We start from the raw sequence: 25,581 nt of genomic DNA on the forward strand, positions 1-25,581 counted from the left end.
ACATTAAAGGCATTCAAATTGGCAAAGAAGAAGTCAAACTCTCCCTCTTCGCCGATGACATGATACTCTACATAGAAAACCCAAAAGTCTCCACCCCAAGATTGCTAGAACTCATACAGCAATTCGGTAGCGTGGCAGGATACAAAATCAATGCCCAGAAGTCAGTGGCATTTCTATACACAAACAATGAGACTGAAGAAAGAGAAATTAAGGAGTCAATCCCATTTACAATTGCACCCAAAAGCATAAGATACCTAGGAATAAACCTCACCAAAGATGTAAAGGATCTATACCCTCAAAACTATAGAACACTTCTGAAAGAAATGAGGAAGACACAAAGAGATGGAAAAATATTCCATGCTCATGGATTGGCAGAATTAATATTGTGAAAATGTCAATGTTACCCAGGGCAATATACACGTTTAATGCAATCCCTATCAAAATACCATGGACTTTCTTCAGAGAGTTAGAACAAATTATTTTAAGATTTGTGTGGAATCAGAAAAGACCCCGAATAGCCAGGGGAATTTTAAAAAAGAAAACCATATCTGGGGGCATCACAATGCCAGATTTCAGGTTGTACTACAAAGCTGTGGTCATCAAGACAGTGTGGTACTGGCACAAAAACAGACACATAGATCAGTGGAACAGAATAGAGAATCCAGAAGTGGACCCTGAACTTTATGGGCAACTAATATTCGATAAAGGAGGAAAGACTATCCATTGGAAGAAAGACAGTCTCTTCAATAAATGGTGCTGGGAAAATTGGACATCCACATGCAGAAGAATGAAACTAGACCACTCTCTTTCACCATACACAAAGATAAACTCAAAATGGATGAAAGATCTAAATGTGAGACAAGATTCCATCAAAATCCTAGAGAAGAACACAGGCAACACCCTTTTTGAACTCGGCCATAGTAACTTCTTGCAAGATACATCCACGAAGGCAAAAGAAACAAAAGCAAAAATGAACTATTGGGACTTCATCAAGATAAGAAGCTTTTGCACAGCAAAGGATGCAGTCAACAAAACTCAAAGACAACCTACACAATGGGAGAAGATATTTGCAAATGACATATCAGATAAAGGGCTAGTTTCCAAGATCTATAAAGAACTTATTAAACTCAACACCAAAGAAACAAACAATCCAATCATGAAATGGGCAAAAGACATGAAGAGAAATCTCACAGAGGAAGACATAGACATGGCCAACATGCATATGAGAAAATGCTCTGCATCACTTGCCATCAGGGAAATACAAATCAAAACTACAATGAGATACCACCTCACACCAGTGAGAATGGGGAAAATTAACAAGGCAGGAAACAACAAATGTTGGAGAGGATGCGGAGAAAAGGGAACCCTCTTACACTGTTGGTGGGAATGTGAACTGGTGCAGCCACTCTGGAAAACTGTGTGGAGGTTCCTCAAACAGTTAAAAATATACCTGCCCTACGACCCAGCAATTGCACTGTGGGGGATTTACCCCAAAGATACAAATGCAATGAAACGCCGGGACACCTGCACCCCGATGTTTCTAGCAGCAATGGCCACAATAGCCAAACTGTGGAAGGAGCCTCGGTGTCCAACGAAAGATGAATGGATAAAGAAGATGTGGTTTATGTATACAATGGAATATTACTCAGCTATTAGAAATGACAAATACCCACCATTTGCTTCAACGTGGATGGAACTGGAGGGTATTATGCTGAGTGAAGTAAGTCAGTCGGAGAAGGACAAACATTATATGTTCTCATTCATTTGGGGAATATAAATAATAGTGAAAGGGAAAATAAGGGAAGGGAGAAGAAATGTGTGGGAAATATCAGAAAGGGAGACAGAACGTAAAGACTGCTAACTCTGGGAAACGAACTAGGGGTGGTAGAAGGGGAGGAGGGCGGGGGGTGGGAGTGAATGGGTGACGGGCACTGGGTGTTATTCTGTATGTTAGTAAATTGAACACCAATAAAAAAAAAATAAATAAATAAATAAAAATTAAAAAAAAAAATTTCCTGGTTGACCCTTTCATCTTTTAGCAGAATTGTCCTTAACCTCCACATTTTTGAGGTCCTTCCAAACTTCTTGTTGTGATTTACTTCTAATTTCAAGGCATTATGGTCTGAGAATATGCAGGGGACGATCCCAATCTTTTGGTATTGGTTCAGACCCAATTTGTGACCCAATATGTGGTCTATTCTGGAGAAAGTTCCATGTGCACTTGAGAAGAATGTGTATTCAGTTGAGTTTGGATGTAAAGTTCTGTAGATATCTGTGAAATCCATCTGGTCCAGTTTATCATTTAAAGCTCTCGTTTCTTTGGAGATGTTGTGCTTAGAATACCTATCGAGGGTAGGAAGAACTAGATTGAAGTCACCAAGTATAAGTGTATTATTATCTAAGTATTTCTTCACTTTGATTATTAATTAGTTTAAATATTTGGCAGCTCCCACATTCGGGACATATATATTGAGGATTGTTAAGTCCTCTTGTTGGATAGATCCTTTAAGTATGAGATAGTGTCCCTCTTCATCTCTCACTACAGACTTCGGGGTAAATTTTAGTTTATCTGATATAAGGATGGCTACCCCTGCTTTCTTTTTAGGACCATTTGAATGGTAAATGGTTCTCCAACCTTTTATTTTCAGGTTGTAGGTGTCCTTCTGTCTAAAATGAGTCTCTTGGGACCCCTGGGTGGCGCAGCGGTTTAGCACCTGCCTTTGGCCCAGGGCACAATCCTGGAGACCTGGGATCGAATCCCATGTCAGGCTCCCGGTGCATGGAGCCTGCTTCTCCCTCTGCCTGTGTCTCTGCCTCTCTCTGTGTGTGTGTGACTCTCATAAATAAAAAAAATAAAAATAAAATGAGTCTCTTGTAGACCGCAAATAGATGGGTCCTGCTTTTTTATCCAGTCTGAAACCCTGCGCCTTTTGATGGGGTCATTAAGCCCATTCAGGTTCAGAGTTACTGTTGAAAGATATGAGTTTAGTGTCATCATGATATCTATTCAGTCCTTGTTTATGTGGATTGTTCCACTTAACTTCTTCTTAAAGGGGAATTTTAAGAGTCCCCCTTAAAACTTCTTGCAGAGCTGGTTTGGAGGTCACATATTCTTTCAGTTCCTGCCTGTCTTGCGTCTGCCTGTCTGTCTGTCTGTCGCCGAAACACAATGTGTCAGCTCCTGCCTGTCTTGGAACCTCTTTATCTCTCCTTCCATTTTGAATGAGAGCCTTGCTCGATAACGTATTCTTTGTTGCATGTTCTTCTCATTTAGGACCCTGAATATATCCTGCCAGCCCTTTCTGGCCTGCCAGGTCTCTGTGGAGAGGTATGCTGATACCCTAATATTCCTCCCTATAAAAGTCAGGGATTTCTTGTCTCTTGCTGCTTTAAGGATCTTCTCTTTATCTTTGGAATTTGCAAGCTTCACTATTAAATGTTGGGATCTCTCTATTTCCTGGATCTGAATGCCGGTTTCCCTTACCAGATTAGGAAAGTGTTCAGCTAGGATTTGTTCAAATACATATTCTGGCCCTCTGTCCCTTTCGGCGCCCTCGGGAACCCCAATTAAACGTAGGTTTTTCTTCCTCAGGCTGTCGTTTATTTCCCTTAATGTGTCTTCATGACCTTTTAATTGTTTGTCTCTTTTTCCCTCAGTTTCACTCTTTGCCATCACCTTGTGTTCTATGTCACTCACTCGTTCTTCCACCTCGTTAACCCTCGTCGTTAGGACTTCTAGTTTGGATTGCATCTCATTCAATTGATTTTTAATTTCTGCCTGATTGGATCTAAAGTCTGCAGTCATGAAGTCTCTCGAGTCCTTTATGCTTTTTTCTAGAGCCACCAGTAGCTGTATAATAGTGCTTCTGAATTGGCTTTCTGACATTGAATTGTAATCCAGATTTTGTAACTCTGTGGGAGAGAGGACTGTTTCTGATTCTTTCTTTTGAGGTAGGTTTTCCTTCTAGTCATTTTTCTCAGTGCAGAGTGTCCAAAAACAAGTTGTATTGGGAAAAGGAGAAAAAGAGAGAGAGAGAAGGAAAGAAAAGAGAAAAAGAAAAAAGACAAAAGGAAGAAAAAAAAAGAGAAGAAAAAGAGAAAGAAAAAGAAAGAAAGATGAAAAAAAAAGGTTGGGGGAATCAATCAGAAATCAAAAAGAAAAAAAACACACGGGGGAGTATCTTCTTCTAAGTCCCTTGACTTCCCCTGGAACTTGTCCATCTAGCTTGTCTTCTGGGGGAGGGGCCTGTTGTGCTGATTTTCAGGTGTTAGCACTTGGGGGAGCTGCTCTGCCCCCTGCCTGGTGCAGGGCTCAGTGGGGGTTGTTTACCCCGTGAGGCCCCAGGAGGAACAACCCCGGTGGCTGCTGCAGCTGTGGAAACCTGGATTCAGCTCCCGCAGTAACTCCAGAGCTCTCTGTATGCAGGGCCTGGAGGCTCCGGGGTGGGGCCGCTGATCTGCTCAGCTTGGGGCAGGAGCGTCCTTCCTGTCCTGGGCCCTCCTGGCCTCTGCCTATTCCGGGGGGAGACTGGATCTTGGGCTGTCCTGGCACCCTGTGCTCCCGGTCTGAGCTGTTGGATTTGTGCTCCCAGTCGCGCAGCCGCCTCTCCACAGAGCCTCTGCCGGAGTCCCTCTGAGCTGCTCCCGGTCGGAGCACTCTCCTGGGCGCGCAGGTGTCTGTTAGTGTCCCAGGGAGCCTGAGGGCATCCCCGCCCTCCTGGGGACCTGCTCTAACTCCCTGCAGGCGCCTTTCCGCCCAGGAAGATTGGTGCAGCTCCTGCTTCTCCGGGACGGGACTCTCCTGTCCTGGGGACACTCGCCCTGGCCTTAGCCTGGCTCCTCGCGGGGCCCCTCCCCCTTGGAGGCCTTTGTTCCTTTATTTCTTTTTCCCCGTCTTCCTACCTTGATAGAAGCACGAACTCTTCTCACTGTAGCGTTTCAGCTGCTCTCTCTTTAAATCTCAGGCCAAATTTTAGATTTTCAGGATGATTTGAAGGTTATCTAGGTAATTTGGTGGGGACAGGTGATTTGGGACCCTACTCTTCTGCCATCTTGCCCCTCCTCCCCCAAGAACTGAGCTTTTGAGAAAGTTTCTAGCACTGGACATATTTGGCTTGATGTCTTAGGTATGAGAAGAGTAGCGTGGTTGTGGGCATTTTCTTTCAGCAGAGCTGAGGTTACTGGGTTGGCGAGGCCTTTATAAATGAGCAGGGCCTTCTCAAACCTTCTTTAAAAACTTAAATTTTACTGATACATGTTCCAGTATGGGAGTCTTTGCTTCCCATTGTCCTCCTCACTCTTGGGAGTGGGGGCAGGGTGAGATAAGGAGAGAACAATGTGTTGCTGGACCTTCAAGAATGTAAAAAGGAAATTCAGAAAGGCTAAGTAGGTTAGGGATGGAAAGAAAAGTCTGTGGCTCAGAGGGAGATGCAGTAGAGGAGGCTGGGCCTTCTCAGGCCCCTTGGTGGATAGGTGGGAACATCCACAGTGCAGAAGTCTGGCTGTGTTGCCTGTTTCAATGGTGGGGAGGAGTAAGCAGGGACACACTAGAAGCCTGAGCCCTGGCCTCACCAAGCACCTGTCAGTCTGTCAGTCAGAACTTCCAGGACTTCTCTGCAAATGCCCTCCCTTTTGCTGGGATCGCTCCCAGAAAGGCACTAGTAAGATAAGACGGCCCTTGGAAGGGGAGTAGAGGGTAACCTAAAATTAGCCTCTAGATCTGACACCTAGCCTTTAGGCAGTGTTGTTAACAGTGGAAGTCAAGGACCTGCCTGCTTAGGCCCCAGGGCAAATAGGAATTCCCTATGGAGGGACCACCAGGGCCCAGTGCTTCACAGAGAGGCAGCAGACGACAGTGACACCAGGCAGCCTGGTCTCAGGTGGAATCCCAGTGAGTATCTGGAGCCTAGAACCTAATGATGCTGCCGGGGAGGAATGAACCCTTAGGGTTGCAGGCCCATGGACCTGTAACTACCACCCTTAATAGGTGTTTCCCACTGGATCTGGTTTCTGGGGGGTGCATGGAAGACTGGTAGAGAAATCTGCCCATAGAGGGAAGGAAGGTTATGATGATGGCTTCCTGCTATGTCTGTCCCAAGAAGATGTGTGTGCCTTGGCTCTGGGGCCCAAATGGACCTACTTCTAGAGGGAAATTGTGGTTATACAATACAGGGATGGCAAAGATTTGTCTTTGTGTCCCTGTGTTTTATTTGTCTGTGTTGTGGGGTGCATCTGGTTGGATTCAAGGGCAGAAGGGCAGAGCTCCTCGGGTTGTAGGAAGGAAGCTAAAGCTTGAAAATAATCTACTAATACTTAGAGGACTGTTCTAGGGCCCACTGAAACTAGCCACTTCTCTGTAGTTCTTAACTTATATTCACAGACCCACAAGAGGGTCTTAGAATTCAAAGGGTCCAAAAACATGGATGAAGCAAACAATTACCCTTTTTTACCTCTAATATCTAACTGAAATTTACCATTTCCTTTCAAGGACGAATGCAGACAGCAAATGGCAGTAGTATTACCAGTTCCTATAACTTGGTCACCAGAAGGAGTCAGGCATTTCATATCATATTACACTTGTGAAAGAGATCTGGAAATGTCATTTATGCTTATCATCACTTAGAAATTATTAATAGATCTTGGTATTTATATGTTAATAAAGAACATTTATTACTATATCATGTGGTTTAAAAATAGCTATATTTCAATATAACTGGTTTCCTTTAATCTTATGTATTTTATGTATTAAAAATTATTCTAAGAGGGGATAAGAGACTTAACCAGATTTCCATAGAGGTCAATGTCACAAAAAAAAGATTTAAAACCCCTGTTCTTTGGGGATCAGGAAGGGGATCCTTGCATAGAATGGCCACATAATAATTCTTAGCTTAATAAACCACAGAAAGGTGAAGTTAGACAATAGACTAATTAGATTTTCTTATCCTATCTAAAAAGGCAGAGTTCACTCAAGTGCCCAAGCCAGCTGAGGTCCATGACTTGATTTTCCTATGGAGGCCCATTAGATGGTCTCTGCTGGGGGCTCCTGGTATGACCTTGGTGAGAGCTTCATTTCCTTCCATACTCCCTCCTCTCTTCATCTTCCTGAAACCAACCTCCCCTTCCCCCATGAAATAGTAAGGGAATCCCTATTGGCTATCAGAAAAAATGATCTGTGAAGAAACTTTCCATGAATAAAGTCCCTGGAATTCAGCATGATCCTCAAAACTGAGGACTCTGGGAGCTGCAATGTGATTCTACTTAAGACAAGGGAAAGGGGCATATGTTTGTTTTTCAAGTTGCAATAGAAAGAATAAGATGGAGAATAGGGAAACATGGGTCTATCTCTGCTATTACCTTGATGTAAGGCAGCTGGCAAATCCCTTCCCTCTCAGACTTCAGTTTTCTTCATCCACAAAATGGGCATGATATTACCTGTCCCACTATGTGAAATAGCTTTGAAAAGCATGAGATTATAAACGTGTTCTGGGTTCTTGCTAATGAGACAATTGACAATAACATTCATGTGGCCTTAGGAAAAAGTCCATGTTCTTGTCTGACTTGGGTTTTCTATCTCTAAATTAGGGGAATTAAATGATTTATTTGGTGCATTACAGCTCTGAAATTATAGGACTTTAAGTAAAGGAGCCATAGTAGAAATTAGAGACCTAGGTAATAATAATCACTTGATACTACAATTGCTGAGTTACTACACCTGACTAATACATTCATGTGTTATTCTAAACACTTAACTCAATTATTAATTTAAGTATTAACTCATTTAATCTTAACAAATAACTCTCTGAGACAGGTACTATTATCATCCTCTCTTTATGGATGAAGAAATAAGCACAGAGAGATTAAGTAATCTGCTTTAAGTCACACAGCTACTAAGTAGTAGCTGGAGCTGGGATTGAACCAGAATTCCAGACCATGTCTTACCACTACTTTATATGGCTTCTCATTCTGCAGTGGATGTAAAACAAACCCATATAAAGAAGTTACAATACAATGTCATGACTGCTATAGTTATATGAGAGTATACGTTGGAGGAAATAACCCAATAGAAGGAACTGCATGTGTCAGAAAGAAGCATGATATATATGGAGAGCCTTCATTTATTTTCCCTTATTGCTGGGTCTTGGGGTATAAGCAGAGAAGTAGCAGGAAGTGAGCCTGGAGATGTTGGCCAAGATTTGCTCATAAAGGAAGGATCTGTGAGCCAGGCTAAAGTATCTGGGCTATACTATGAAAGAAAGGGGAGCCATTAAGGGCTTTAAAACAGGGGATTGGCACAGGCCAGATTTGTATTTTTAAGTGATTGCTTTAGCTATAATGTGGAGAAAATATTGAGAAGGGAAAACAGGAGACTACTATAACAGTTGACACAAAAAATGATAAGGGCTTAGGTAAAGCACTGGCAGTGGGGATAAGTCTGAATGGGGTGGGCTATAGAGGACTCTAGGAAGTAAAATCCACAGGACTTGATGAGGAATTAGATGAAAGCAAGGCAAAAAGATAAGAGGACTGAGATGAGTCTTGGGTTTCAGATTTGGTTGACCAGGTGGATAGTGAGAAACAGATATGGATCAAGTTTGGTGATGGTGGTGATGGTAGTGGTGGTGTGATACTGCTTACTTTGAAGTACCTGAAAAAACTCAGTGAATATATACTTTTTGCTGAAAAGAGAGCTGAGGGGCTTGGAGTGATAAACTTGAAATCATTGGAATTAATATAAAAGCTGCCCCTTTGGGACTGGAAAGAAGAGGATCAAGGAGAGAACAAAGGGGAGCATAACTATTTCAAGATAGAAGGTAGGAGAGAAAAATCAGGAGAATGTGCTGGTCAGGAAGCTAAGTGAGGGGTGTGTAGGAGAAAGTGATCAGTGGGGACAGATGTACCAGAAAGGTCACAGAAGGAAAGATCTGAGAAGCAGCCAGAAGATTTAACTACAAGGATGATTTTTAAAGAGCTATCTTAGTATGTGATTGAGGAAGGATGGAGCCAGTCTGCAAAGGTGAAGAAATGAATGGGAGATAGGGAAGTAGATAGTAGACAACTTTTTGGATATGCTTGGTGAAAAAGAGAAAGAGAAAGAGAAAAGGTAGCTAGAGTGAGGCAAGGATCATAGAAGTGTTTTGTTTCCTAAGGTGGTTGAGGGGAAGGAGCCTTTGAGGAGGTTGAAGGGGTAGAGAGAGAAAACTCACCTTTAAAGTCCTAATGTATGGGTAGCTCTTTTCTTCTGAACAGCCCCATGAGGCAGGGACTATCATTTCTGTCTTTTAAGATGAAGAAACTGAGTCCCAAAGAAGGGAAAAGATTTGCCCAAGTCTTCTCAGCTAGGAGTGCTGAATTGCAAACTTAGGTCTATCTGATATCTAAAACTCTCTACTTACTATTGCATACCACAAATGAATAAATAATAAGACCATACATGGAATTGATGCTAGTGGGTGAGGAGGAGCCTAATGTTGAGGGAGACCCCACCCACCCACCTCACAATTTTTTTCTATGAGGTATGTATCTGAGGTCCCAGGCTAACAAAGAGAGGTGGAGGTAGACAGTGAATAAAAGGAGATGTGTGTCCCTGAGACCATGGCTGCAGGGTATGGGAGAGTAGGGAGACTTGAATTCTGAAAAACCTACCAGCTTACCCTGATGACATTACAAACTGAGGTGGGTAACTTTGGCTTTGGAGCACTAGGAACAGGACAGGTAAGGTCAAGGGGTTAAGTCAGTTATTGGGCCATGGGTAATTTTGTAAGGCTTGGGGATAATGGTGAGAGAAGAGTTGAAGGTTGGGGCAAGGCTCTAAGCTGGTTGGGGAAGAGATGGGTAAAAATTTTGGGTAAATTTTGACCCAAGGGGATGGGAAATCCACGGGTTGCAAGTGGTGCTAGAAATCAAAGGGACTTCTGTATTTAAGTGGTCCTGGAGGATAAACCAGTTGTCCACCAAATAGGAGGACTTGCCCTGGAAATAACTATTTCCTGCCATCTCTTTGATTTCATTTTACTTGAAATGTTCTTTTTAATGTCACCTCTTTATTTAATCAGTAAATGTCATTCAACAGCCATTTCCTATGTAGCTCTTGTTCAGCATGGGGCCTGAGTCTGAGGGGAGGTCACACATAAAGGACTGTGAGGAGGTTGAACTCCACCTAAAAGGCTGACAGATGGAATTGAGGGCCTACCTCATGAGACTAATGTTAGAATTCTCAGGGATGACAACTTAACACCACAAAACAGTATTCTGCTGGCCTAGCAACTGCCAAACTGGAGCCATCTCACTAGTCCACACATTCTGAACTAAGGAAGATGCCTCTACCAAATCTCCAGTCATGATGTAGGTCCTACTGGGAGTGGAGGAATACAAGATGGATACAGGGTTCCTTATCCTGGAGTATATACAATGAAGCACAGATAAGTGCCAATGTAGTGTGAAAGTTCATAGCTAAAGTTTAGTTGTGATCCTTTGAAATCCCTGAGCAAGAGGAGGAGATTAGGGAATGCTTCCCAGAAGTAAGAGTTTGCAGGTCAAGCAGAGCAGCAGATACAAAGGCACCAAGCTGTGAAATGGCCTGATCTGTTTTGGAAGCCATCTCTGAGCCATAAAATAAGATGGAGTAAGAATGAGAAGAAGGAGGTCCATGAGTGAATCATCTGATGGTGAAGGGTGAGGGGCAAGGGCTGGCATGCAGGCTTTTTGATGTGGGCCCTCAGTCTCCCTCCAATATTTGTCACCTACAGACCTGGCATATCCTCCTGCTCATAATGAGAATAGTTCTGCTCCAATCAATCAAGATGAACCTCATGGACATCACCAAGATTTTCTCCCTCCTGCAGCCCGACAAGGAGGAGGAGGACACCGACATGGTGGAGAAGCAGGCTCTCAATCAAGCAGTGTATGACAATGACTCCCATACCTTGGACCAGCTTTTGTGCCAGGAGCGTTACAAACGTTTTATCAACAGTAGAAGTGGCTGGGGTGTTCCTGGGACACCTTTGCGCTTGGCTGCTTCTTATGGTCACCTCAGCTGTTTGCAGGTCCTCCTGGCACATGGTGCTGATGTTGACAGCTTGGATGTCAAGGCACAGACACCACTTTTTACTGCTGTCAGTCATGGTCATCTGGACTGTGTGCGTGTGCTTTTGGAAGCTGGTGCCTGTCCTGGTGGTAGCATCTACAACAACTGTTCTCCTGTGCTCACAGCTGCCCGTGATGGCGCTGCTGCCATCCTTCAGGAACTCCTGGGCCATGGTGCAGAAGCCAATATCAAAGCTAAACTGCCAGTCTGGGCATCAAACATAGCTTCATGTTCTGGCCCCCTCTATTTGGCAGCAGTCTATGGGCACCTTGACTGTTTCCGCCTGCTTTTGCTCCATGGTGCAGATCCCAACTACAACTGTACTGACCAGCGCCTACTGGCTCGTGTCCCACGGCCCCGCACCCTTCTCGAAATCTGCCTCCACCATAATTGTGAACCAGAGTACATCCAGCTGTTAATTGATTTTGGTGCTAACATCTACCTTCCATCTCTCTCCCTGGATCCGAACTTGCAAGATGATAAAAGCACTGCATTGCTGCTACAGGCTCGAGGTGAGTACCAAGCAGTTCAGCTCTATGGAATCTCTTGCTTAGAGGTTCAAAGGCCACAAGTCACCCCACAAGTGAATTTTTCTAGGATAGGATGAGTTGGAGAAAATACCATCTTCCTCCCTCTCCTGGGACTCCAGTGGAGAAGAAGTTACAGATACCTTATTAGGGAAAGGATCAATAAGATAAAGTGGGGGATAGCAACAGCAGAATTTCTGTTTCTGGCCCTGCCAATAACTGTCTTTGTGGCCTTGAGCATGCCCCATATAGGCCTCAGTGTGTTCTTATTGGCACAATGCATTGGGGACAGAGTGTGGGGAATTTCTCAGAATAGGGAAAGCAATTTAAGGCTCCAGGATCCAGGTCACGGTGAATGCAGCCTTGGGTGTGAGAATTACACCAAGAATTGCTTCTTATGACCTGTTTCTCCTTGCTGTAGCCACTCCACGGTCACTACTATCACAGGCCCGTTTAGTAATCCGCAGAGCCCTGCGCCAGGCCAGCCAACCACAAGCCATCGACCAGTTGGATATTGCCCCTGTGTTGATTAGCTACCTCAAACATCAACTGTAATCTTGCAGCCTTACCAGAAATCCACAACACCTACAAAAACCACCCAGGGATCCAGGTAGCTGGAGGGTGCTATAGCTCCACCCACTCACCTGAAGCTGCTCTCCTGTATTATCCTCCACAAGATCCTCATCAAAATAAATCCTGGTGGCTGTTCTCCTGTATTATCCTCCACAATAAAATCCTCATCGAAATAAATCCTGGAGGCTCTTATGACTGCTATGTGTGTAGAGAAAGGGGGTTCATTGGGGGAAGGGGTCTGGTTGGCCAAGGGGAAGGATGGTAATTATCTGTCATTTGACAGGCATAGGAGTCCTGGCAACTGAAAAAGAAGAAAAAATAACCCAATGCCTTACACCTCCTTCAAGATTCTCAAGAAACTTTAGAGCTGTGTTGTCCTTAGAAGCAAGGTCCTGAAGAATTCAAGTGGATAGAAAAGTAGCATCTGCTTGCTCAGCCTTGTACCTCCATTCACTTTTCTGGCTGCTACAAGGCATTCTTTCTGGGGCTTTCATCCAACCTCATGTTCTTTTGAGCCAAGTAACTAAGGATCTTCCCATTCATTCACCTTGAATCATGGACCACATTTCTACTAGTCTAGTTTATAGTCAAAATCTAAGTGGGAAAACAAACTACCAAATATTTATAGTAGAGAATTTAATGCAGATAAGAAATACATTACATAGAGGATAGGTTGAGAACCCAAGCAGGACAGGAAGGTAGCCCAGATATTAGTAGGAGGATGTCAACACCACCCTTACTCTTAAGGGGTGAGGGAGGAGGTATGTTCAGAGTTCAGGGACAGTGGTCACCTGATGGAAAGTGGAATCATAGGCTTGTCCACAGGTACTAGAACCATAAAAAAAGACACTATTCAAACCAGAAGAAAGGAAGAAATACCCTCTCCTTTTCCTCATTGTTGCCCTTCAGATTGCCTCCAATGTCAATTTCATTGGAGGAAACCAGAAGTGAACTAATATGAGAGCCTGGGAAACACAGCCTACAGGAGTCAGCCCCATTGCTACATAGGGCAGAGCAGGGGATGGTAAAAAACGGAGAAGCAGTGGGGAAAAGTGGTATGATCTGAGCCAGGAGATGGGATCACACAGTAGAACTGGAAGTTATTGACATTGAGAGCCACAGAAGAGACACTGAAGAGACACCACCAGAGGGACAAAAGACAGAGGCTGAATACCATGGTTTCTCCATTTTTTCTAATCTCTTACTAGTGCCTTGTTGAACCCAGCCAGATAATTGCTGAGGGAAACTAGGAAATGCATCCTACAGTGGTCAGTCCCCCCATGATGTAGAGAAGAATAGGAGAAGGAGGTAAACATGCCCTGGACCAGTGCAGTTAACCATCCAAATTCAGATCTAGGCATCTACAGTACCTTCTTGTATTTCTCCTGCACAACTGTGGGTGGGGATGTGGGCAAACACTAAAAGAGACACAAGATGAAAGAGTGGAAGAAAGTTCCCAGATAATCTTTGATGTTTAGAGCTCTTCTTGGGAGTTGCCTTGACAGTCCCTCTACAACACGATCTCCTATTATGAGGAAAGGGAAGCAGGGAATAAGGTCTTGAGATGACTTGCCTCTCCCCTTCTTACCTCCCCCCACTCTCCCTAGCTCCTAGAGCCTGAGAGACTTTAGGAAGGAAAATTTTTTAAAATTGGACATCTATCTCCATAGTCCTACCCCACTCAGCTTCTAGATGTTCATTCTCATTTTGGAAAGTAATGCAACTGTTAATCTCCAAGGAGCAACAGAACCAAAGGACTCAGCTGTAAGCACAGACAGAGCTTCAGGGAAGTCAGCCCTAGCCCTCTTCTACATTTCTTTCAATCTGGGGTCCTGAGGAATGAGTATTCCAGGACCCCATGCTTGGCTCTTTCCCCCAACCCCTTAGGGCCCTTGAGGATGAGGATTCAACTTCAGCAGCTCCATCTGCTATAGGCTCCTAGGAAAGTACACCTTTCAAATGGGGCCTGGCCAGGTTGGCCTTTCCTGTGGCATCTGGGACACAGATTCTCTGGCTGACTCATGAAAACATGTAGACACTCTGGGCATTTCAAAAGGAATTGCATTTGAGAAGAATGTAAGAGCATACCAAATTCTAGTCAGAAAACAAGGGCTAGAACTCAAATGAACAGACTGAGAACCTGACAAAGTCAAGTTCCCATATTGTTCCAGCTCTCCAGACTACCCCTAGCTGTTATTTTTCCAGTTGCCTGTGTTTCTGGTGAGCAGAGACAACTTCAAGACCTGGTGCCTTAGTTTCTTCCCCTTCCCTCCCCAGGCCTGACCATTCCCATTTGGACAAAAGGCCAAGGATTGGAATGGGTAATCTTAAATTCTGATGATGAATCTTCTGAGGCAACTTTAACTAGAAGGCATGAGGAGGAGGAGGCAGAGGAGGAAGAGGAGGAGGAGGCAGAGATGATGTGTCTGTTCCTGGAGTGAAACTTTACCCTTGGCCTTTAGTTTCTTGTTGGTATTGGCCCCAGGTGATAACCCCGTCTCCCCAGCACCACCACACTCACATTTTCCCTTACTACAACTACCAGTTTCCAGGAAGCCATGTATTAACCCTTTCAGGTGAGCTAGGCCACTTCTTTCCCCTCCTCTCCCTCTCTCCCTTTCCCTCCTTCCCTCCCTCTTTCCTTCTTTTCCTCTCTTCCTTCCTGGCATTGCCATAAACCTGGGCTTGTTCAGTTCTGCATTTGGTACTGATAAGTTTGTGTTCTCTCCTGCAACGTGAAAATTCTTTTGCTTTACTCAGAAAGGTGGACCTCAAAGACTAGACCCAAAGTGCAAAATGGCCCACTGGACTTCAGACACCAGAAAGATCCCTGTCAGTTGCTAACTTGCAGGAAAGTCTGATGGAAGAGGTTGTACTTGGTCTTGACCTTGGTGGAAAGAGTTTTAATCAGTAGAGAGGAAAAAAGGTACGAGTGGAGGGAACCCTATGGGTAAAGACACAGAAGTAGGAAAAAGCAGGCCAGTTTGGGTAACCAGTTTAGTTTGGTTTGAATTCAATGTATTTGAAAAAGAGCTGGGCTGGGGACTAGACTGGAGAGGGCCCTGAATACTCAGCTGTTTTGGACTTAAAGATTTCAATTCTTAGAATGGGGTATGCACAGTCATAAGAATGGCTTGTTGAATGTATGGAGAACATGTTCCCTGATTTCCAAGGGAAAATCTGGTATCATGTTTTTAAATTGAGATATAATTGGCACATAACATTTTATTAGTTTCATATCTACAACATTGCTTCAATATTTATTTATCATATGAAATGATCACCACATGGGATGCCTGGGTGGCTCAGCGGTTGAGCGTCTGTCTTTGGCACAGGGCATGATCCCAGGGTTTGGGATTGGGTCCCACATCCGGCACCCTGTGAGAAGCCCACTTCTCGTTCTGCCTATGTCTCTGCCTCTCTCTCTCTCTCATGGAATAAATAAAATCTTAAAAAAGATTCAAAATATTAAAAAAATGAAATGATCACCACAATGTCTAGTTAACATCCATAGCCATACATAGTCACAAAATCTTTTCTTGTGATGAGAACTTCTAAGATCTACTCTTAGCAACTTGTAAATATGCAATACAGTGTTATTAACTATAGTTACCATGCTGTACATTATATCCCCCATGAATTATTTACATTACAACTGGAAGTTTGTACCTATTAATCACTTTACCCATTTCAACTAACCCCCACGTCCCACTTTTGGTAACCACAATCTTTCCTCTGTACTTATAATCTCATTTTTAAATATTTAGATTCTCTATATAAAGGAGATCATATGGTATTTGTATATATATCACATTTACTTCATCTATTCATCCATCAGTGGATACTTAGGTTGCTTCCATGTCTTGACTATTGTAAATAATGCTGCAGTGAACATGGGAGTGTATATATCTTTTCAAGTTTGTGTTGTCTTTTCCTTTGGATACTCAGAATTGCAATTTCTGGATCATATGTAGTTTTATTTTTAATTTTTTGAGGAAACTCCATACTATTTTTCATAGTGGCCAAAGCAATTTATATTCCTACCAACAGTGAACAAGGATTTCCTATTCCATACATATTTACCAACACTTGTTATTTCTTGCCTTTTTGATAGTAGCCATTCTAATCAGATGTGAGGTGATATCTCATTTTGGTTTTGATTTTCATTTCCCTGATGATTAGTAATGTTCAGCACCTTTTCATGTACCTGTTGGCCATCTGTATTTTTTTTCTCTGAACCTTAGTTTTATCTTTATTTATTTATTTTTGTATATTTTTATTGGGGTTTGATTTGCCAACATATAGTATAACACCCAGTGGTCATCCCATCAAGTGCCCTCCTCAGTACCCGTCACCCAGTCACCTCATTTCCCCGCCCAACTCCCCTTCCACTACCCCCTGTTCGTTTCCCAGAGTTTGGAGTCTCTCATGCTTTGTCACTCTCTCATATTTCCCACTCATTTTCTCTCCTTTCCCCTATAATCCCTTTCACTATTTTTCATAGTACCCATATGAGTGAAATCATATAATGAATGTATGTTTTTTTGAAAAAAAAAAGTCTATTCAGATCCTTTGCCTGTTTTTCTAATGATTGATTTTGTATTTTTTGCTATTGAGTTGTATGAATTCCTTATATATTTTGGATATTAACCCTTTATCAGTTATATGACTTACAAATATTTACTCTCAGTCAGTAGGTTGACTTTTCATTTTGTTGATGACTTCCTTTGCTTTGTAGGAGCTTTTTGGTTTGATTTAGTCCCACTTATTTATTTTTGTTTTTGTTGACTTTGCTTTTGGTGTGAAATCCAGAAGAGTCATTGCCAAGACTTCTGTCAAGGAACTTACTGCTCATATTTTATCTTAGGATTTTTACAGTTTTAGGTCTTACATTCAAGTCTTTAATCCATATTACATTAATTTTTGTGTATAGTGTAAGATAGTGGTCTATATCAGTCTTTTGTATGTGGCTGTCCAGTTTTCCCAACATCATCTATTAAAAAAATTTTCCTTTCCCCATTGTATAACTTTTGCCATAAATTAATTGACCATATATTCCTGGTTTTATTCTGGCAGCATTAATTTAACTATCCTCTTGCAAGTATAGAGCGTTTGGTTGCTTACAAATTATTTGTGCACTCATCACTTCATTTACTTCTAGAATAGTTTCTGAGCTACCTAGGGAAATCCTGCTCTTCCACAGTCAAGCAATCTGCTTGACCAAGATGCAAGATGAATGACCATCTGCTTCATCCTGGCACCATCTAAGTTCTGTCTATCTATAGTCACAGAAGGCATTCGCTTCCAGACAGTATTTAATAGCTCCTACTTTGCCAATTTCCTCCTAGCACGACAGCCTCCTCCCAATAGGAAAGCAGAGGCTGGGCTGATGGCAGAGTCTCATCCAGTGGTCAGTTCACCTGTAGTTCTTTTACCCCCTTGATTCTCACACCATCATATAATCTCCATTTTAACCCTACTTCCTTGGCCTCACTTGGAAATACAGATCCTTCTTTCCAACCAGAACCACCTGCTTTTCCAAAAGTGACCTTGCTGACCCCACAGACTCTCCCATTCTTTCACTCAATGAAGATTTGTTGAGACCTAATATGTGCCAGGCTCTGAGTTTCAGGTACTATATGATTTCTTACTTTCTGTCCATTTGCTCCTCTCCCCTGCCTTCATGTCCTTCCCTATCCATCTTTGTTTCTGTGTTCATTCAATCCATTCAATCACTTCAATCTCTTACCCAGTACCAAACTGACTTTTTTTTTTTTTGCCAGGTATGTGCTCGACTGTATTCACTCAGAGACACGTGGCAGCTTACATTGGACAAAATGAGTAATAAAAATTAGCTTTACATACGGAAAAACCAGGGCCCTGTAATCCCATGCTACCCTAACACTGGGACCAGGATGGCCATCACAATCTGGGAAGGACCAGAACTGGGGCCTGGGATATAGGCACACACACACCTCGACCTACCCCCTTCATGCACACGTTCAATCTCTCTCTCTCACACACACACACATACCACAGGCACACACAGGGAGGGATGGATTATTGCTGGGCACATGTGTCTATTGTTAAGAGGGGAGTCTGGAATGTTTGAGAGTTGGCCAGGGACAACCTCCTCCCCCCTTCCCATGGCCCTGGCCGGGGCGTTTCTATAAGAGGTGTCTTTAGGACAGGGCCCAGCACGTGGGACAAGGCGCCCTGGGAGCTGCAAGGCAGAGGCAGACCCATCTGGGGCAGCCTGGGCAGTGGGCTGATGGGTCCCACGGCCAGCCTAGTCTCTGGTCACACTTTGGCACAGGCCTAGGGGATACAGAGGCCCCAGATCCAGCTTTGACAAGTGCTGAGAAGGGACAACATTGGACCCCAGACATGGTGGCCTGAGCCTGGGGCAGCAGAGGCAGGCAGGAGTCTCACTCGGAGGTCGGCGGTGGCGAGCACAGTGCTGGGGGCTCAAGGGCCTTGGCCTGTACACGCTGGGCCCATCCTATCCTAAGCCTGGGCTGATGAACACCATAGAAGAAATCAAAGTAAGTAATCATCATAGAAATCTAAAGAATTGATATACATTGAACACTTACTATGTGCCAAGCAATGTGCTCAGTAATTGCTAAGCATGGATTAACTCATTTAGTTCAATGACCTTATTTTACTCATGTCTACTTTATAGATGAAGAAACAGGCATAGTAAAGTAACCTGCTCAAGGTCACACAGACAGGAAACGGGATCTCATGAAACTGAGTGAGATCATGGTATATTCCTGGATGACAGGCCTTTAGCAACTTGCGCATTCTCTGCTGTAACTATTTCAAATATTGTCCAATATTAACAACTCCCTTGAACCTACTATTTTTCCTCTCACTTTGAGGACTTTATCTCCCACTTCCCAGATTACCTAGAGGTCATTAGGCATGACATCTTCAACTTGTCATTACAACAGACTCTACTGCATCTATCCATCATTCCCTTTCATCTTGGTCCCTCCTCCCCATCAAGGCCAACTCATCTCTAGGGGCTTTGGATCCCATCCTCCACCTCTATTCAGGGCCTCCCACCCATCAATAATCCTGCCTCCTGTATCTTCAACTTGATTGGTTTCCCCCTAATCATATAAGCAAACTTACATCCTTCCACCTTATAAAAACAAATCTGAGCTCCAGTTCCCTCTTTAGCCACCATCTCAATAGATGTCATACTTCTGGAACAAGAAGGTCTCCCTTTCCTTGCAGACCATTCTCTTGACACTCCACTGTAGTCTGGTATACACCCTTACCCTTGCTCCACAGTGGCCTTGCCCATATTACCAGTGACTTCCCAGGTAAACATACAATGTTATCTTTTCTACCTTTATCTTGCTGGACTTCTATGTAGCATGTGACACATACATCTTAGTAATATGATTTTCCATAAAATTCTCATGTCTTCCTTGGTTTCTGAGAGACTCAGTTCTCCTGGCTCCTGGTTCACCTTGTCAATTCTCCCCTCTGAGGGCTTTGTGGGCTCCTATTCCTTACTCCTCTCTCTCTTACACCTTTCATCTAAGGTGCCATCACCAAGTCTGGACAGTTCTATCTTCCAAATACATCCAAACTTTAACCACTTCTCAACATTTTGCTATCTCCACCCTGGTCTGAGCCACCAATATCTCTCACCTACATCACTAGGAGCTTCCTTCTACACCTCACTGCTTCCTCCCTTGTTGTTAGAGATCCCTGGATGTTTCACTAAAACCATGCCACTCCTCAGCTTAAAAACCTACACAGTCTAAAGTCTTTTAAATGACTCATAAACCCATAACCATCTATTTCCCATGCCCCTTTCAGACCCCCTCTCCTACCACTTTTCATCTACCCTTACTCTGCTCTAGCTGCACTGGTTGCTTTGTTCCTCTAACATTACAGTATATTCCCACCTCAGGGTCTTTTTAGTTCCTTTTGCCTGGAATGCTTTTTCTCTAGATATTCTCATAGTTTGCTCCCTCAATTTCTTCAGATCTTTGCTTGAATATCACCTTTTTGGTAAGGCCTATCTCAACAGCCCTTTTTAAAATAGCATCCTCCCACCAATATTCCCTGTACTCCTTTTCTCCACATTCATTGCTATCTGATATACTACATATTTTACTTACACATTTTGTTCATTGTCAGCCTTCATGGAGATTTCATTATCATGATGGGAAACAGACAATTAACAATTGATAATAAATTTCATTCCTTTTATTCTTTTTTAAAGTTAATTTTGTATTAAAGTATAATTAGCATACCATGTTATATTAGTTTCAAGTGTTCAATATAATTATTCAACAATTTTATGTATTACTCAATGCTCATCATGATAAGGTACTCTTAAAACATGGATGGACCTACAGAGTATTATGCTAAGTAAAACAAGTCAGACAAAGATGAATACCGTATGATTTCGCTTATATGTAAAATTAAAAAAAAGCAAAATAAATGAATAAAAACAAAACAGACTCTTAAATTTATAGAAAAACTGGTGCGGGGGTTAGGGGATGGGTGAAATAGCGAAGGAGATTAAGAGATACAAACTTCCAGTTATAAAATAAGTCATGGGGATGATTTACAGCATAAGGAATATATTCAATAATATTGCAATAACTTTGTATGGTGACAGGTGGTAACTAGATTCATTGTGATCATTTTGTAATGTATATAAATGTCAATTACTGGGGCGCCTGGGTGTCTCAGAGGTTGAGAGTCTGCCTTTGACACAGGGCGTGATCCCTGAGTCCCGGGACTGAGTCCCACATCGGGCTTCCTGCATGGAGCCTGCTTCTCCCTCTGCCTCTCTCTCTCTCTCTCTCCCTCTCTGTCTCTCATGAATAAATAAAATCTTTAAAAAATATTTTACATTAGAAAATGTCAATTACTATGTTGTGCGCCTAAAACTAATATAATATTGTATGTCAATTATATTTCAATTAGAAAAAAAATGAATTTTTTATTAATAAATTCCCTGCTTCAGAGCTTAGCCCTTTTTCCTACTGGGAAAAAATTAAAACTGACAAAAATAAATAACAATAAAAACTAGTATGCCAGGAGGTGGTATAAGCTCTGAGTAAGAAAAAAAAAAAAGCCCAATTAAGGGATTGGAGAGTGAAGGGGGTAAAAATGGGGATTGTTATTTTATATGTTAAGTGTCCAGGAAAGGTCTCACTAATAAGATGTCATTTGAGCTGACATCTGAAGGAAATGAGACACAAACCATGTCAGTATTCAGAGGACAAACACTGTAGGCAGAAGGAACACCAAGTACAAAGCCCTGGAGGTAGGATTTCAGACAGGTCAAACTTAGAATGTTCTAAACAGAATCATTACACTTTCTACTTATTTCACTTAGCATACTATGCTTTAGTTCTATCCACTTTGTTGCATTTTTCTTAATCCTGTTCCTAATATTTCTCAGTTCAGTGGATGGCAACACCATCCAGTGTCTTGCCTAAGTCAGAAACAACAGGGCTTTGGTCTGATATCATGTGCCTCTTCCACTATATTGGCTGTGCTAAGGCCAGGATCTGTATCTAGTTTACCATTATCCAAACACAGAGCCTGACACAGTGGTGCTTAGAAAGTGGCAACACCACTCTGGTGGATACTGGCAACTAAGCTTAATATTAGACCTGAAGATGCCTCACTTTGCTGTGTTCAACAAACATAGGGTGAGCATTAAGCTTGTGCTAAACTCTCTGTTGGGTGTTAAGGATACAAAGATGATCAAAGAGATCCTCTAAGAAATTTGGTCTGACTCTGTACAATCAAAAGTTGTGTATAAGAAATCATAGACTCAAAAAAAATCATAGACTCATGTGTGTTCATATCAAAAAGTGGCTTCAAAGTCATAAGTTCTATAACTCTGAAGATGTGTACATTGGATTAGGAGACCAACAATAATAATAACAGTAGCAGTGGCTAGCATTTATTGAGGGCTTTGGATGTATCAGGCTCTGTGCTAAATACTTATATGAAATACTTAATTTTTACCTCAGCTCTGTGATATGGGTACTATTATTCCTATTTTGCAGAAGAGAAAACTGAGACTCAGAAAGGTGGAATAACTTGTCTAGATCACATCACCCCTAAGTGATGGGGCCAGCATCCCAGCTCAGGCAGGCTGGTAGCAAAGTCACTACACTTGCTTCCCTGAGAAAGATAAACTTAGCTTAGCTGAGCCTCAGTCTTTTAGCCAGTCACGGTCTCATACACTGGCTCCAGACCTACCTTTTTTAGCCCCAATTTTCAGTTCTTTCTCTCCCCCTATACCAATATGCACCATCCCCAGGTGTCCAGAGTCCTAGCTCTTGCCCAGCCTACTACATCCTCTAATATTGATGGGTTTTGGATTGGGCAGGAATCTTTTCCCTAATTTCATGACTTGACAAAATCATCAAGGTCATCCCTTCAGGGGAACATTTATCTGATGCCCCTCTCCACCCTTGGGGATAGGACGCTCTTCATCTACAATGCTCCAGATCACCTTTGCCAGACTAGCATTCAGCTCCTCTCAGAACTCCATCCACAGAGTGCCCATTCTCCCAGAATGTTACCACTGTACCCCCCTCTTCCCAATGCTTATCACCAGGCCTGGCATAGAGGAGGTACCTATGAAACATTTAGTAAGGAAAGAAAGAAGCACTGTATTCATGTGGACCAGTCTGTCTACCAGAGTTTATTATGAAATTGCCTCCACACAGCCTGCTCATCTGTTCTTATAAGCTTTTCACTGCAGCTTCTGTTGTGCCCAAGATTGTGAATCCGAGAAACCACCAAGGAGCCGACACCGATGCAAGCGCACGAGGGTTTATTAGCAAGCTCAAGCTTGGGTCCAAGTATACCCGACACAGGGGAGCAGGGACTTGGACCCCGAAGTGGGTTACAGCTGGGTTTTTTATAGGCTGGTCTAGGGGATTTTCAGAAGGGGTGGAGGAATTTCTCAAGTTCTGTTTACATTCTGATATGGGGCTTTCAAGGGCATTGAGCTCTGTTATCATTCTAATATGGGAATTTCTACCACAGGCGTGGGCTCTGTTGTCTTTCTGATATGGGATTCTCTGCCCAGGGCAATTCTGAGCTCTGTTGTCTTTCTGATATGGGATTCCCTGCCAAGGACATTGAGGACATTCTGCAGTCCCCCCCCCCCCCCCCCCCCCCCGTAAAGTTCAGCTCTTATTCACAGGGGCCTAAGATGGCTGTACTTGTGCTAATGCTAAACTTTAGGTGGGATGGCCTTAATTTTTCTCGGCCTCCACACTACATTACACCAAGCAGCAGAGGTATTATCCCCATTTTGTAGGTGAAGAAACTTAAAGTATTCTTGCTCTCCCATGACCAGCCCCTATAGTGATCAAACAAGCTGATCATGTGTCAGTCAGCATGTGGAAGTGGGGCCTGGAGGACTCCCTCTTTGAGAAGGCATTTTGAGTTACAAGTTTATGCCAATACTTGGTCGTTCCATACAATGTCTCTGGTGAGGAGTGAATCATACAAGTCAAGAGCTGTGCCACCTCATCACCACCCTCTCCTCCTTAATGTACACATATACAATATCATCCTGAGACTTAGAAATATCAAGACCAAGAAGAAGGGCACACAGCTGGGAGACCAATTTAGCATGTCAAAGACTACTTTTGTTTTTCTAAAACCCTTTATCTTTTGGACCCAGTCCAACTTTCAAGGCTAACTGGTATGGCAGAATGTTTGGTAGCTGGGAAGAGGACATGGAAGACTACCTCCTGTAACAGGAGTAGCACAGCAGTACCTCCTTACCTCACAATTATTTCAAGCCCATCACTGGACTGTTTGCACAATTACTATCTCCCTATTCCCATAGCTGAGACTGCCCTGTCCCTGTTTTGCCCTTGGCTCAAGATTTGGAAACTGTCTTCCTCAAATTGTAATATTTGGCCTACTTCAGAAAATCAAGGTTTTGGGTGAAACATGAACAAATGGCAGGCAACTAGAGGCACAAGGGAGTTGCAGAAGACTATGGAGGAGGTGCTGAAAAAAAGACATCTCCAATTCAGATCCAACAAATGAGAATCAGGACTTTACAAAGCACAGCTCCAGGGAAATATTATAGTTCAGCCACCCATATGGGAAAACTAAGGCTAGGGAGGAGAAAGTACCCACCCAACAAAGTTACAGGGGCCTGTAAGTTATAGTAGGTGGCTCCCTACTCCCTGCCATTTATCCAGACTCAGGACCAAATTAGGAGGTCTGATGTTCAAGTTACTGATTTTTGTTGGAGATGTATAGAATGTCATGGAAGTTGGAAGAGATCAAGGAACTCGGTCAATCTTATACCTTGCTTGTGGAGATGAGGTGATAAACTGTCCCAGAGAGGAAAATGGACTGGCCAACGTGATACAGCAAATCTGAGGTAGAGCTGGAGCCAGATCCCAGCCCTAACAGCCATGGAAGTTCCTGTATTCCACACATGCAGAGGCAACAGTCCTCCTCTTTCCACTCTAGCAGTTAGATCTTTTCAAGGCATACAGGACCCTCTAGAGTAGCAGAGAACACTCCTGCTGCAATGCAAAAATAGTAGGCATTGTTCTCTAATCCCTTCTCTCTCTCCAACTTTAATCCCCTCACCCTTTTCAGATATTCAGAGTTTTAGGGTAGGGCTTTCTGGATATTCTTGAGCTAGTGGTAGAACTGGATTCCTTATTGCCTCATCTCACTAGTCCTTGGCAGCCCCCTACTGCCCTCAGGCTGGTTAAGACCCAAGCTCAGGCTGGCCACCTGCCACATCCCAAACACAGAAGCCAGCTGGGCTGGTACAGGCTTCCTCACTCCACCCTCAGCCTTGACCTCCAATCTGGGCCCACACAAGATTTTTCCCTCAATTTGTAGACTTTTCAGGGACAGGGAAATGTACAAAGCCTGGCTTACCATGAAAAGGTTGAGGACCCCTCTAGAGTCCTTGGAGATCCCCTCTTGTTGCATGAAAGATGGGAAATTTGGGTGAGGGTCAAACTACAGGAACAGGTCTCTCCAGAGAAAACTGAAAGCAGTGTAGGACAGGAGCCTGGGGTTCTGAATCCCAAATCTGCCCCGTCGCTGGCAGGCTAGGTGATCTCAGAAAAGTGCCTTCCCTTTTCTGAGCAACAGCAGGCCCTTAGGTGCAAACTGACCTCGATGGGCTCTTGGTGTGCCTGAGAAGCCAAAGAAGCTGGGGCATGGACGCTACAATTAGATTTCCTGGCAGGTGAGTCCCCCCTCTGAGTGGCCTGAGGGCGGGTGCCACCTAAGGTTGGGCCTGGTGAGGTGTCAAGGGTCTTCGCAGTCCCCCAGGTTCTCCAGCTTCTCCGCCCGGCCTCTCCTTCTAGAAGAATAAACTGCCGGGTGGCGGTCAGGTCGCCT

The 25,581-nt window shown here is 43.3% G+C and overlaps 1 protein-coding gene across 4 annotated transcripts; it reads left to right on the forward strand.

Annotated features, from left to right (window-relative positions):
• The first annotated feature begins 5,683 nt into the window (after positions 1-5,683).
• On the forward strand, positions 5,684-14,883 carry ASB12 (ankyrin repeat and SOCS box containing 12). 4 transcript variants are annotated; one of them, XM_072816881.1, is made up of 3 exons: positions 5,684-5,890; positions 10,746-11,595; positions 12,467-14,883. In XM_072816881.1, exons 2-3 carry the CDS (start codon positions 10,770-10,772, stop codon positions 12,577-12,579), a joined length of 939 nt encoding a protein of 312 aa, XP_072672982.1. In that variant the 5' UTR covers positions 5,684-5,890; positions 10,746-10,769; the 3' UTR covers positions 12,580-14,883. The 4 variants fall into 4 exon arrangements, with proteins under 4 accessions (XP_072672982.1, XP_072672983.1, XP_072672981.1 ...); XM_072816882.1 differs by lacking the exon at positions 12,467-14,883 and adding an exon at positions 12,032-12,360 and having other exon boundaries at positions 5,716-5,890; XM_072816880.1 differs by lacking the exon at positions 5,684-5,890 and adding an exon at positions 9,568-9,711.
• The last annotated feature ends 10,698 nt before the right edge of the window (positions 14,884-25,581 follow it).

The sequence above is a fragment of the Canis lupus genome, chromosome X (genome assembly GCF_048164855.1).
Source record: "Canis lupus baileyi chromosome X, mCanLup2.hap1, whole genome shotgun sequence".
In the NCBI taxonomy this organism is placed as follows: domain Eukaryota; kingdom Metazoa; phylum Chordata; class Mammalia; order Carnivora; family Canidae; genus Canis; species Canis lupus.

Coding starts and splice junctions, on each gene's coding strand:
- ASB12 (XM_072816879.1), top strand. CDS start 9,655: ATGACATTACAAACTGAGGTGGGTAACTTTGGCTTTGGAGCACTAGGA. Junction 9,712..10,745: donor GAGCACTAGGAACAGGACAG/GTAAGGTCAAGG, acceptor TGTCACCTACAG/ACCTGGCATATCCTCCTGCT. Junction 11,596..12,031: donor ATTGCTGCTACAGGCTCGAG/GTGAGTACCAAG, acceptor TCCTTGCTGTAG/CCACTCCACGGTCACTACTA.